At 22.5% G+C, this 14,591-nt stretch overlaps 1 protein-coding gene across 3 annotated transcripts; it reads right to left on the bottom strand.

The window, feature by feature from the left end:
* Positions 1 to 12,879: 12,879 nt before the first annotated feature.
* LOC127288609 (uncharacterized) lies at positions 12,880 to 14,257 on the bottom strand. Of its 3 annotated transcripts, XR_007844062.1 has the most exons (3): positions 13,941 to 14,257; positions 13,390 to 13,821; positions 12,880 to 13,155 (listed from the first exon to the last, which is right to left on the bottom strand). XR_007844062.1 is itself a non-coding variant. In XM_051316160.1 (2 exons), exons 1-2 carry the CDS (start codon positions 14,144 to 14,146, stop codon positions 13,482 to 13,484), a joined length of 546 nt encoding a protein of 181 aa, XP_051172117.1. In that variant the 5' UTR covers positions 14,147 to 14,257; the 3' UTR covers positions 12,880 to 13,481. The 3 variants fall into 3 exon arrangements, 2 of the variants coding, with proteins under 2 accessions (XP_051172117.1, XP_051172118.1); XM_051316160.1 differs by having other exon boundaries at positions 12,880 to 13,821; XM_051316161.1 differs by having other exon boundaries at positions 12,880 to 13,821; positions 13,963 to 14,257.
* Positions 14,258 to 14,591: the final 334 nt, after the last annotated feature.

The following is a 14,591-nucleotide window of genomic DNA, read 5'->3' as shown; positions in this document are numbered from 1 at the left end:
CTTTAACAGTTTTTTTTATGGAAAAATACTTTCAGATAATTGAATTATCGAATATTTTAAAAATGAATAAAAATAATTGAATTTCAGAAGAGTTCTATAGTTGAAATGACTAAATTTCAGAAAGTTTTAGATTAAAAATTTTTCAAACAATTAAAATTTAAATTTTAAATTGAAATTTTTGAAAATAATTGAATTTCAAGTGATATTGAATTGAAAGTTTTGGTAATTGAATTTGTGAAAAATGTCATTATAATTACAATTGAAAATAATTAATTTAGAGAAGAATTTTAGTTGAAAAAATACTTCTACTAAAAAATACTAACACTTTACTATTTCCGGATGAATTTTTTTTTAATTTCCAAAGCAAAGTTGTCTGAAATTTCACTTTTACTTTTTTAAATATAGTAAAAGTTACATTATATTTTTGTCCGTATATATATAAAAATTAAATTCTAATTATAAGAAGAAAAAAGAAAAAACGAAAAACAGTACCCACACAACAACCCGGAAAGTAATCAAAGGAAAATTACATTTCTGTATAAATTATAATATATATATACAAAAACGTATATAACAGGGAAATTACATTGAAATTTATATAAATATATGTACCGCACGTATAAACTAGATTCTCACGTGTAGAATTAATTTCTGCATGAATTAAGTTATTGGCAGTGTCAGGTCGACGAGTTGCAAGTTAATTCGGTATTCACATATATTTACAATTAATCAAGCAGCACAAAAGCGTGGTCGCTTTGCGCGTATTTCACCGGTTGGTATATTTCTGTCAAGCTTCCGGTTATTTACGGAGGGAAGTTTGCAATTGTTTGGTCTTTCGGTCCATTTCCGGTTCATCCCAATACCCATCGTTCTGTCTCTCTTTCTCTTTCTCTTTAACTCGAATATACCACCCACACCCACATATACACTCAATGTATATGTCATATAACGAAACACACCTTCAATATATTTCTGCAAAATGCAACGCGAATCACTGTCATTAATGCCAATCATTTCGTTATTTAATTTACTTCTATTAACTTTTTATCACACTTATGATTTATATATATATATATATATATATATATATATAGACTCTGATAAAAACGAAAATAAAGATATATTTATATTGTCTCTAATAATAATCTTTATATATATAAACATATTTTAATGAATCATTGTCAATCATTGGTGGAATGTTAAAATTTTATTGCCACATTTAATCAATTATTGGCTATTATTTATTTGTTATTATTCTATTAGTCATCAATTATTGTCTGTATATATAACTATTGGATATTAATTATAATTTCTATTAAATTATATCAATAAATTTATGTGTCATTAATCATTTCTCGTATATTATGCGGTCAAATAGAAAATGTCAATTATATATTTAAGGAAAATTTACTCTTTTGATATAACATTCTATAATATTATTATATTTTTTAAATTTTAGTTATTTTCTACTCACAATTAGTCAATTTTGACAAATTCTTAGTCAAAAATGACTAATAATAGAAAACTACTAATTCATTTATTAACGATTGCCAATTGAAAAAATGGCCTTACTAAATAAGTTAGTAATTTTCTACTATCAATTAGTAATTTTTACTATTAATTAGTCATTTTCTACTATTAATTAGTCATTTTCTACTATCAATTAGTAATTTTCTACTATCAATTAATAATTTTTACTATTAATTAGTAATTCTCTACTATCAATTAGTAATTTTCACTATTAATTAGTCATTTTCTACTATCAATTAGTCATTTTCTACTATTAATTAGTCATTTTCTACTATCAATTAGTAATTTTCTACTATCAATTAATAATTTTTACTATTAATTAGTAATTCTCTACTATCAATTAGTAATTTTCACTATTAATTAGTCATTTTCTACTATCAATTAGTCATTTTCTACTATTAATTAGTCATTTTCTACTATCAATTAGTAATTTTCTACTATCAATTAGTAATTTTTACTATTAATTAGTAATTCTTTACTATCAATTAGTAATTTTCACTATTAATTAGTCATTTTCTACTATCAATTAGTCATTTTCTACTATTAATTTTGTTACTGACTTTCTAATTAGCAGTATTAGTAGTTTTCTACTATTAATTAGTCATTTTCTACTATCAATTAGTAATTTCCTACTATCAATTAGTAATTTTTACTATTAATTAGTAATTCTCTACTATCAATTAGTAATTTTCACTATTAATTAGTCATTTTCTACTATCAATTAGTCATTTTCTACTATTAATTAGTCATTTTTTATTAAGATTTAGTAACAGCTATGATTAATTTTTTATCTCGTTTTTGTTATCACTAATTTATAGTAGAAAATGACTAACTGATAGTAGAAAACTACTAATTAATTCATTAAAGTTTAGTAATTGAAATAATGGCCTTACTAAATAAATTCATAATTTTCTACTATGAATTAGTCATTTTCTACTATTAATTCTACTTATAAATTTTCTACTATTACTCAGTAATTTTTGATTAAGCCTTATAGTAACCGCTATGATTAATTTTTACTTAAAATTACTAATTTATGGTAGAAAATGACTAACTGATAGTAGAAAACTACTTATTACTTTACTAAAGTTAACTAATTAAAAAGTAGTTTCACTAAATTAGAAATTTTGTTACTGACTTTCTAATTAGCAGTATTAGTAGTTTTCTACTATCAATTAGAAATTTTTGGCTAAAATTAGTCAAAACAGATGATAATTTTAAATAAAAAATGACTAATTAATAATAGTAAACTACATAAAATTTAATAAATGAATTAGTAATTTTCTACTATCAATTTTATTAGTTTTCTACAATAAATTAGTTATTTTCTGCTATCAATTACTCACTTTTGACTTAAAATTAGTCAAAATGGTTACTAATTCCTAGTCAAAAATAACTAATAGTAAAAACTACTAATTCATTTAGTAAGGCTACTATTTTTATTAGTAATTTTTAATAAAGAAATTAGTTACTTTCTATTATTAATTAGTCATTTTTGACTAAGAATTAGTCACAATAAGGTTACTAATTAATAAACGAATTCATATTTCAGTCATATTTCACTAAAACTTTAGTAAAATATACTAAAATACTAAATTTGTTATTACTAAATCAAAATAGTAATGTTTTATTAAAAAAATAGTAAGAATTTCAACACAGAGAAAAATGGAAAACAAAAAAAACAGTACCTATTAAATTTTACTAATTTAAAAGTAGCTTTACTAAATTAGTAGTTTTCTACTAATTTCCTTACAAATTTACATTCTAATTAGTAGTTTTCTACTATCAATTAGAAATTTTTGATTAAAATTAGTCAAAACAGATAATAATTCTGAATAAAAAATGCCTAATTAATAATAGAAAACTACGTAAAATTTAATAAATAAATTAGTAGTTTTCTACTATCAATTAGTAGTTTTCTACAATAAAATAGTTATTTTCTACTATCAATTACTCACTTTTGCCTTAAAATTAGTCAAAATGGTTACTATGTAATTTCTAGTCAAAAATGACTAATTAATAGTAGAAAACTATTAATTCATTTAATAAGACTCTATTTTTAATAGTAAATTTTAATAAAGAAATTAGTTGCTTTCTATTATTAATTAGTCATTTTTGACTAAGAATTAGTCAAAGTGCGGTTACTAACTAATAAACGAATTAAGAATTCATTCACTACTTTAAGTTAGTGAAAATCTCTACTAATTTTTAGTCATATTTCACTAAAACTTGAGGAAACAACTAAAATACTAAATTTGATATTACTTAATCAAAATAGTAATATTTTACCAAAAAATTAGTAAGAATTTCTATACATAGAGAAAAATAGAAAACAAAAATAAAGTAATTTTTACCACCTTCAAAGTAAATTCTAAACTTTTTAGAATTTCTGTCAACTTTTGTTTCGGAAATAGTAAAAAATACTTGACTAAAAAAAATTATTAGTCAATAAATTCTTACTAATTTAAATTTAGAGAGTAAATATATTTTTTTTCCTTTTTTTTTTATTCTGCCATTTATCTTCTTAAAAAAAATAATATAGGGTAAATTTACCATATAAAAAAAAATTCCAATTTCTTCCATTTACAGAATATTTCACTATTTTCCATAATGAACCAATGTATCTTTAGATTTTTTTCCCCCGACACTAAATACATTGTAATTCATTGTTGCGACAGCGAGAATTTAAAGTTTTTTTTTTCGAATATTTGGACACCTAGAGTGCTTTATAAAAAGAAATCAACACCCTCAAAGTTGAAATAGCTAGAAATGTATCCTGTTTTTGTAAAATATATAGACATTTTATAATAGAATCGACAACTAAAAATAGAAAGAGTAGAGAGAGAGAGGGAGGGAGGGTAGGTGGGGGAAAAAGTGTCTGTTTTTGTGTATACAATAAAACCCCGTAGTTTAAGCAGGTTTTAACTGAAACATGACAATACAACAAACTTGGAATAGGTCTGTTGCGGTTTCACACAGCGCTATAAGCATCTTTTCCAGAGATGAATGGACCGGATGTAGTATATATACATATTGATTGAAAGCACACCTGAAAATTTGTGTTTCTATTTCGCACTGAATATTTTTTTGCTTTATAACATTTTCGTCGCATAGATGACAAGAGTAGGGAAAAATATATCTAAAAAAAAAAAAAAGATTAATCCTTGATTGTTGGTATACAATATATAATAAGGGGAGTTTCATGTGAAATTTTCCTTTATACTAGTTTTTGATTGAAATAAATTTTTTTCTATTAGACTTTAAATAAATTTGTTTAAAAAATTTTTTCGAAATAAAAATTAGAGGTAATAATTTACTAAAATCTAAAAAAAATGTTTAAATAAACTTTGCCCACCGTAATTGGAGCCAATGAAAAATCTTAAAAATGTTTTAGTTACGGAATAAATTTGATCTCAAATAATTAAATTAATAATTATTTAAATGTGCATCTTTAGTAATTGTTTAAAAAAAGGAATAATATATTTGTTTTAAATCATTTTAAAGTTATATTAAATATAATAGTAATAATTAGTATTTTTTATGAACGCGCCGTAATTGATGCACTTATACCCTATTTGTAATTTGTTTGCTAATAAATAAGGAAATTTTTTTGTATTGAAAAAAAAATTTCAATGAATAATAATTTTAATATAAAAATTTCACATGGAATTCGCCGCATATGGCGCGTATAAGGAGTATTGAAAAGCAAGAGAGCTACTCAATAGGAACACAATCATGCAATCTAAGATCGAATCAGCACTTAATTTTTTTTTTTTTTTTGTTGGCTTCTCAGTTTTTGGTTGTTGTCCTGTTTCCCCTCCCAAACTAAAGAGGCTATTCTTCAAACTATAAACGTGAATAGCGATCTTTGTTAAGGCCCCATTTCTCTTTTCGATATAGAAATATCTGGAAATTTTTTCCCTTCCTCTTGATTTACGATGTGACGCGTGCGCGCGTGTGGGCGAGAGCAGGCAGCTTCCTTTTTTTTATTTTATTTATTTTTTTTTTATTAACTACATATAAGTATAGGGACTACGCAGTGGCATCGTACAACGGTAGTTTGTTTCATCTTGTAGGCCTATTAGAGTGAGAGGAAATATATATATATATATAGCAGGAGTGGCTGCACGAGAATTTTCCACCATTTACTTAGTGGTAAAATACTTTTGAGAGAGTGTAAGAGAATCTCTTCTATTAATGAGATCCCTCGGTTAAAGCGCCAGAAGAAATACAAAGTTTTTACTCATTTTTTTTTTTTTTTTTTAAAGTACTCATTTTTTTAAAACATTGATTTTTAAAAACTTAACTTTTAGAATAGCGAAAAAAATATTCGAACTAAAAAGAATATTTTGCTACTGAATTATTTTTACATATTCTCTTCTTAAAATGAAAAAAAAAATTGTTCGGAAAACTTTAATTTTTTAATTAAAAAATCTTCTATGCAGAAAAAAATATAAAGTAACTTTTACTACTTAGAAAGTAAAATTTTAGTATTTTAGTATTTTAATAGAGTTTTCTCAAGTTTTTGGAAAAAGTGACTAAAAATTAGTAAAAATTTTCACTAACTTAAAGTAGTGAACGAATTCTCAATTCTTTTATTACAGGAATTATAACCGTTCTGACTAATTCTTAGTCAAAAATTGTTAGTAGAAAACTACTAATTAATAGTAGAAAATTACTAATTTGTAGTAGAAAACTACTAATTTAATCATAAAGTCCAATTTTCAATTATAAAAATTAATATCCGTATTAGTAGTTTTCTACTTTCAATTAGTCACGTTAACTAAAAATTAATCATTGTGGTTACTAATTATTAATAAAAAAATCAATAATTAATCGTAGAAAATGAATAATTTGGATTTATAGTGGAAAATAACAAACTGATAGGAGAAAACTACTAATTAATAGTAGAAAACTACTAATTAATAATAGAAAAATACTAATTAATAGTAGAAAATTACTAGTTAGTAGTAGAAAATTACTAATTAATAGTAGAAAATTACTAATTCAATCATAAAGTCCAATTTTCAATTATTAAAATTAATATCCGTATTAGTATTTTCTACTATCAATTAGAATCATGTTAACTAAAAATTAATCATAGTGGTTACTAATTATTAATAAAAAATCACTAATTAATAGTAGAAAATGAATAATTTGGATTTATAGTGGAAAATAACAAACTGATAGGAGAAAACTACTAATTAATAGTAGAAAACTACTAATTAATAGTAGAAAAATACTAATTAATAGTAGAAAATTACTAATTAGTAGTAGAAAATTACTAATTAATAGTAGAAAACTACTAATTAGTAGTAGAAAATTACTAATTAATAGTAGAAAATTATTATTTAATAGTAGAAAATTACTAATTTGTAGTAAAAAACTACTAATTCAATCATAAAGTCCAATTTTCAATTATTAAAATTAATATCCGTATTAGTAGTTTTCTACTATCAATTAGAATCATGTTAACTAAAAATTAATCATAGTGGTTACTAATTATTAATAAAAAATCACTAATTAATAGTAGAAAATGAATAATTTGGATTTATAGTGGAAAATAACAAACTGATAGGAGAAAACTACTAATTAATAGTAGAAAACTACTAATTAATAATAGAAAAATACTAATTAATAGTAGAAAATTACTAGTTAGTAGTAGAAAATTACTAATTAATAGTAGAAAATTACTAATTCAATCATAAAGTCCAATTTTCAATTATTAAAATTAATATCCGTATTAGTATTTTCTACTATCAATTAGAATCATGTTAACTAAAAATTAATCATAGTGGTTACTAATTATTAATAAAAAATCACTAATTAATAGTAGAAAATGAATAATTTGGATTTATAGTGGAAAATAACAAACTGATAGGAGAAAACTACTAATTAATAGTAGAAAACTACTAATTAATAGTAGAAAAATACTAATTAATAGTAGAAAATTACTAATTAGTAGTAGAAAATTACTAATTAATAGTAGAAAACTACTAATTAGTAGTAGAAAATTACTAATTAATAGTAGAAAATTATTATTTAATAGTAGAAAATTACTAATTTGTAGTAAAAAACTACTAATTCAATCATAAAGTCCAATTTTCAATTATTAAAATTAATATTCGTATTAGTAGTTTTCTACTATCAATTAGAATCATGTTAACTAAAAATTAATCATAGTGGTTACTAATTATTAATAAAAAATCACTAATTAATAGTAGAAAATGAATAATTTGGATTTATAGTAAAAAATAACAAACTGATGGGAGAAAATGACTAATTTATAGTAGAAAACTACTAATTAATAGTAGAAAAATACTAATTAATAGTAGAAAATTACTAGTTAGTAGTAGAAAATTACTAATTAATAGTAGAAAATTACTAATTTAATCATAAAGTCCAATTTTCAATTATTAAAATTAATATCCGTATTAGTATTTTCTACTATCAATTAGAATCATGTTAACTAAAAATTAATCATAGTGGTTACTAATTATTAATAAAAAAATCACTAATTAATAGTAGAAAATGAATAATTTGGATTTATAGTAGAAAATAACAAACTGATAGGAGAAAATGACTAATTTATAGTTGAAAACTACTAATTAATAGTAGAAAATTACTAATTTGTAGTAGAAAACTACTAATTCAATCATAAAGTCCAATTTTCAAATATTAAAATTAATGTCCGTATTAGTAGTTTTCTACTATCAATTAGAATCATGTTAACTAAAAATTAATCATAGTGGTTACTAATTATTAATAAAAAAATCACTTATTAATAGTAGAAAATGACTAATTTGGATTTATAGTGGAAAATAACAAACTGATAGTAGAAAATGACTAATTTATAGTAGAAAACTACTAATTGAAAGTAGAAATTTACTAATTTGTAGTAGAAAACTACTAATTAATAGTAGAAAATTACTAATTTGTAGTAGAAAACTACTTATTGATAGTGGAAAACTACTAATTGGTAGTAGAAAATTACTAAATGTCAGTAGAAAACTACTAATTCATTTAGTTCTAAATTTAAAAAATATAATAATACTGTAAAATGAACCCAGAATATAATTAAGAAATATTTTCCCGACACGTATATTCAAATATTTTCATCTAACAAAATAAATGAAATATTTTCCTGCTACTTAAAGGGGGAGCAATGCTTTTTTTTTATTTTCCTATATAGTGAAACAATAACCGCAGTAAATTTTGAAGTTTTCAAGTAGTAAACTTGAAAAATCTGCAAGACAGCGCGCACGTGTATATATGTATATATATCTGAAATGAAAAGCCCTTGGGATCGGCTTTCAGCTGTTTCTTTGGTATAAAGCATTTCCGCGTCTCATTTCGAGAAGTGCCAACATCCTTCACCAGTGATAGCTATCTAAGTGTATAACTGTATAAGCACCGAGCCCTCAGCTCTTTATACGACACAGATGCTTGATTCCCTTTGATCGACAGGAGTCAGTTGGTCTTGTCAACAAAAATCATCATTTCTTAAAAAATAAGGGGAACCGTATTCACGATTATAATCTCTCTAAGTACCAATATATATATATTTAGTTTGGTATCCATTTTTATGTTTCCAATTGCCAAGAATTTGGCAGTGTAGAACTTATCTACTTTCTAAATTTGAATTAGTGAGAATTCGTTTAATAATTTAAATCAGTGGAAATTCCTACTAATTTTTAGTCAAAAAAGACTTAAAAAAACTACTAAGTTGTAGTTAAAAAAATACTAATTGTTAGTAAAAAGCTACTAATTTTTAATAGGAAATTACTAACTATGCGTAAAAGAACTACTAATTTTTAGTAGGAAACTACTAATTTTCAGTAACAAACTACTAATTGGTAGTAAAAAAAACTACTAGTTGTTAGTAGAAAACTTTTAAATTTTAGTAAAAAAAACTATTATTTTTATTAAGAAACTACTAATTGTTAGTAAAAAAACTACTAAATGTTAGTAGAAAACTACTATTTTTTGGTAGGAAGCTACTAACCATAAGTAAAACACTACTACTTATTAGTAGAAAGTTACTAACTTTAATTAATTAAACTACTAATTTTCAGTTGGAAACTACTAATTATTAGTAGAAAACTACTATTTTTATTAAGAAACTACTAATTGTTAAAAATTTACAAATTGTTAGTAAAAAAAACTACTAAATGTTAGTAGAAATCTACTATTTTTTAGTAGGAAAGTACTAATTGTTAGTAAAAAAAACTACTGTTTGTTAGTAAAAACTACTAATTGGTAGTAAAAAAAAACTAAAAACTAACTAACTAATTAAACAAAAAAGTTACAAATTAATTTAATGAATTAATTTATTAATTAATTAATTTAATTCTTTAAATCACTAAAAATTTCTACTAATTTTTAGTAATTTTTCCCTAAAACTTTAGTAAAAAAAAAAATTAGTGCAAATTTTTACTAATTTGAATTAGAAATCTAATTATCACTAATTCCATAAAAAAAAATTTTTAATGAAGAAAAATGAAAAAAAAATGGTTTCTTATCTTCGAAAAGATTGAAAAAAATTTTAAATCTATTTATTAAAATAATTAATATTATTCTTTAATTATAGTACATATATAGGAAAATTGAAATTCCTCTGTATTAAATTGAATAGACCGCGCGCATAAGTACTTGCATAGTATTAAAATATTTTCGTATCACGTACGCGTTAATAATATTTTATAAAGAACAATAGCTGCGTGTAACACATAATAATCGTGAAAATTATTAACACGAAATTGTAATGAACAATACATGTATTTTATATACGATGGAAAATGTTATACCACAATAATTTAACACAAATTGTTAACATATATAATACCTAATAATAAAATAATATTTTCCAAAAAAAGAGACAAATTTAATTTGCTGAAATTAATTTCGTCAGTGGATAAATAATTAAAAATCTTTTTTTTTAAATTAACAACGTTTATTACAATAATAATAATAATAATAATAATAATAATAATAATAATAATAATAATAATAATATACTCTCTCCATTTGGAAGTAATTATTATTATTTTTTTATTATTGTTATTAATATTATAATTATTGATTGTAATATCATTTGTTATTAATAATTATAGTAATAATAATAATTATTATTATTGATTTAATTAAATTCCGTATAGTTATTAAATTGAATGACAGTGGGATAAAATAAAAATTTCTTTTAGGTGCGAATTCAATATCCAAATGAGTAAAATAAATGGTCTTTTACACTTTTTCACGCGCACGGACAGTCACTAATGGCGAAAAGCAAAGCGACATGTCGTGGATGTGCACTATCCTATCTCAACTCGGCGATCTCTCAAAAGCTATTCAACATAATTAATCGTTTGCAAAAAAGAAAAAAAGAAAAAAAAATAAAAAGATACTGGTCAGTCAACCATAAATCACCTCCTACTATTTTTTTTCCATTTTTTTTTCATCACGTCTGCTTATGATTTTAAAATGTATATAACTTCATCACTCATTACGCGCTTAAAACGACACAATGTTTTCTTTATATGTATATATATGTATATATATATATATGTATGAAAGAAAGTAAACAAATTTTTATCAAATGGCAAAAAAAAATTTTTTTAAATTATATTGTACAATTTTTCTCTTGGTGCAAATATAAAAAAATTAAATTATTATATAATATAATATGCAATAAATATTATTATTATATTTTGTTTCATCTCAAAAAATGTTTGTAATATTTTTTAATTTTGGAAAAATTCCACAAATATTAGAAATTTAAATTTCTTTTGTCCGACATTAGAAATGACCGAATCGACAGAAAAAGATTTCGGCGCAATTTTCAAAAATTGACCAATTAGAAATTATCAAGAAAATCGTGATTTGTCAATTTTAAAAATTGCGCCGAAATCTTTTTCTGTCGATTGTTTGTTCGATCATTTGTAATTTCGGACAAATAAAAATTCGGCGTCTTAAATTTTCTGTCAATTAAAAATTCGTACAATTTAAAATTCAGTCAATTGCATTTTCTGTCAATTAAAAATCCAAATCACATAAAATTAGTTTGAATGAGAATTTTTTGTTAAATTAAAATTCGATTAATTTAAAATTTGGTTAAAATTAAAATTCGATTAATTTAAAATTTGATTAATTTAAAATTTGGTTAAATTAAAATGCGATTAATTAAAAATTTGATTAATTTAAAATTTGGTTAAATTAAAATTTGATTAATTAAATATTTGGTTAAATTAAAATTTCGATTAATTTAAAATTTGGTTAAATTAAAATTCGATTAATTAAAAATTTTGTTAAATTAAAATTCGATGAAATTAAAATTTAAAAAAAAAAATCATCAATCTTAAAACTTAAAAAAAAAACTTTCTTAAAAAGAAAATATCGAGAACGCATGTAGAAAATCGCGACACAAAGGGGTTAATATTGCAAAGCGAAGCGTACATATATACGACGACGGACGTGCTGCATGTCTCTGATGTTTGATTTAATTGCTTATTGACGCGTTTGATCATCCATGTATTCGCTTATTTAGTTTGTGTGTACTTTAGTGTAAACAAGTGATCACTATATTATATATATATATTATTTTCATATAACAATAAAAATTATTAGTAAAAAAAAAATTTTCTCACCAATTTCCTTATATAATATTTTATTATCTTAATTTTCATAAAATTTAAAAATAAATTTAATTAAATAACAATTTAATATTTCTGAACATTAATTATTTTATTTTTTTTTTTTTAATTTTTTTTCTACCATTAAGTTCTTGACACCTTGAGCATATCAAGTTAATAGCATGTGTGCATGTGGATTGCCTACTTCAGGCGCTATTTTTTAATGTCATTCAGATAGACACTGTCAGTTATATATCGTTTATTTTATTTTAATTCCACGAATTATTTTTTTTAATAACTCATCCAGTGTTTAATTTTTTTTTTTCCCCACAGTAAGTACAGTTAAATTAATATTAATTCTAAAAATAACAAATATTTTTAACATAAATTAATTAATAGAAATATTTATTAAATTATTTTATTATAAATATTATAATTATAAAATAAATAATATATTTATAATAAATATTATAAACTAATTTAAATCAGATGTTATAAAAATTAATTGAATTTAAAATAAATATATAGAATTAATTGAATTTAAAATAAATATATAGAATTATTTATTTTTAAATTTTTTTTTAGAAAAATATATTATTATACATTTATTGTTAAATAATAAAATTTATTTATTAAAATGAATTGATAATTTTTAATTTTTATAAAATTTTAATGCAAGAAAAAATTAGTTTTCTCATCACTTAAATATTAAAATTTCTCGATATCATTGAATAAATTTTCTAAAAATCTTGAATCCCATGAGAGAAGAAATAAAAGAACAAGATCAAAGATTGGCGAATGTGATATACAGCCCGTGTCAGGACCGATTAGTTGAGGCGCGAGAAGCGTCGTTGGCTGGTAATTAATAACGCATGATTTGCATAATGTTATGGCCAATCGAGTGGAACCAGTTGGAAGCTTCACAGTCAAGCATGAAAGGAAACTGCAATTTTCATATTCACTCGTTCCTCAAAAGCAATTGGGGTGGTGTGTATAACTACAAATTATATACACTTAATTCATCTTTTAAACTGGATTTTGGCTGCGCTTTAGTCACAGTATTACAAAAACAATTTACATATATATGTAATTATCAATTTTATTCTTTTTTTTCTAATTTCAATTGTATTTCATTTTTTTCTTTTATTTACTTTTTTCAAGTTGAAAAAACCCAAAAAATATCTTTCAAAAATAATGCAATCACATTTTTATAATTAAAAAAAAATTCCACCTTTTGAATGTTTCATAGAATATTTTCTCTCGGGTAAATTTGCTTTAATAAAAAGAAGAAGGCTAATTTAGTCAAAATTATTCTCAGCGTCATCATTGGAAAAACAAGTTTTCAAAAGAATTTTCACCAGAAAAACAATTTTTATCAACGAACAAATTTTCATTGGAATTCACAATTTCGAAAGAATTTTCATCACAATAACAATGTTCATTGGAGAAATAATTTTCATTGGAAATTTGAATATTATTATTTTTAGATGATTCCTTATCGTCAACAAATTTAAATGATCGTAAATGATCAATTATTGGACCTGTACAATATGTTTCTTCCAAATATGTCAATAGTTCTTTTACAATAATGAAATGTGGTCTTGAAAAAAAATTACCAACAATTTCATGAAGGTTCATTGATGGCATTTTTATTAATATATGTCTAAAAATAAAAAAAAAAAAAATTATAAAATATTTTATGTAAAGTTTATTTTTAATTTTTCGATTTTTAAATATATTGATTTACTGCTCAATATATTTATAGATATGCAATATATATACCTCAATAAAATTGTTACGAGACCTTTTATTTCTGGATGTTTATAAAGATACGATTCATTTTGTTTTCTTTGATCAACTTTCATGGAATTTAACTTTTCCTTTTGCTCAAATGACAAAGCATCGTGATCATAATTTCGCATTCCATGTGGTAAATCAGTTGAACATAATGGACGTTGATTAAAATCATTTAGCCATTCCGCTGCCATTTTAATGACAATTTACAAATTTAATTCCTAGTTCTTATTTTATTTAATCTTTTATTATAAATTTTTATCATTATTTTATTTATTATTCCACAATCAAGTTTGGTTATGAAAATAAAGATAAAAACATTTAACTGTCTATTTGTTCTGAAGGTAGTTAAAAACGTTTTTTTTTTTTTTTTTTTTTTTTTTTTTTTCTCTCTCAAAAACATGATTAGAAATTTTCTCGTCTGGTTTCCTTTTTTTCTCGAATTGATAAAAATCATCAAAAATTGGAACACCATTAATAATATGAAATTAATTTGAAATAACAATTTTACTGTTATTTATTAAGAAATATTATAAGGTGTGTTCAAATGAATTTCTCGTTTGAATACAATTTGAACGTCACTGAACTTTACGCGATATGAGAGTTTAAAAGCGGATAGAAAGACAATTTCCCAGTAGA

This window comes from Leptopilina boulardi, unplaced genomic scaffold (assembly GCF_019393585.1).
Source record: "Leptopilina boulardi isolate dan_hultmark-lab unplaced genomic scaffold, ZJU_Lbou_2.1 LbouV2_392, whole genome shotgun sequence".
Lineage (NCBI taxonomy): Eukaryota > Metazoa > Arthropoda > Insecta > Hymenoptera > Figitidae > Leptopilina > Leptopilina boulardi.
This window is presented reverse-complemented; position numbering and strand designations above follow the sequence as displayed.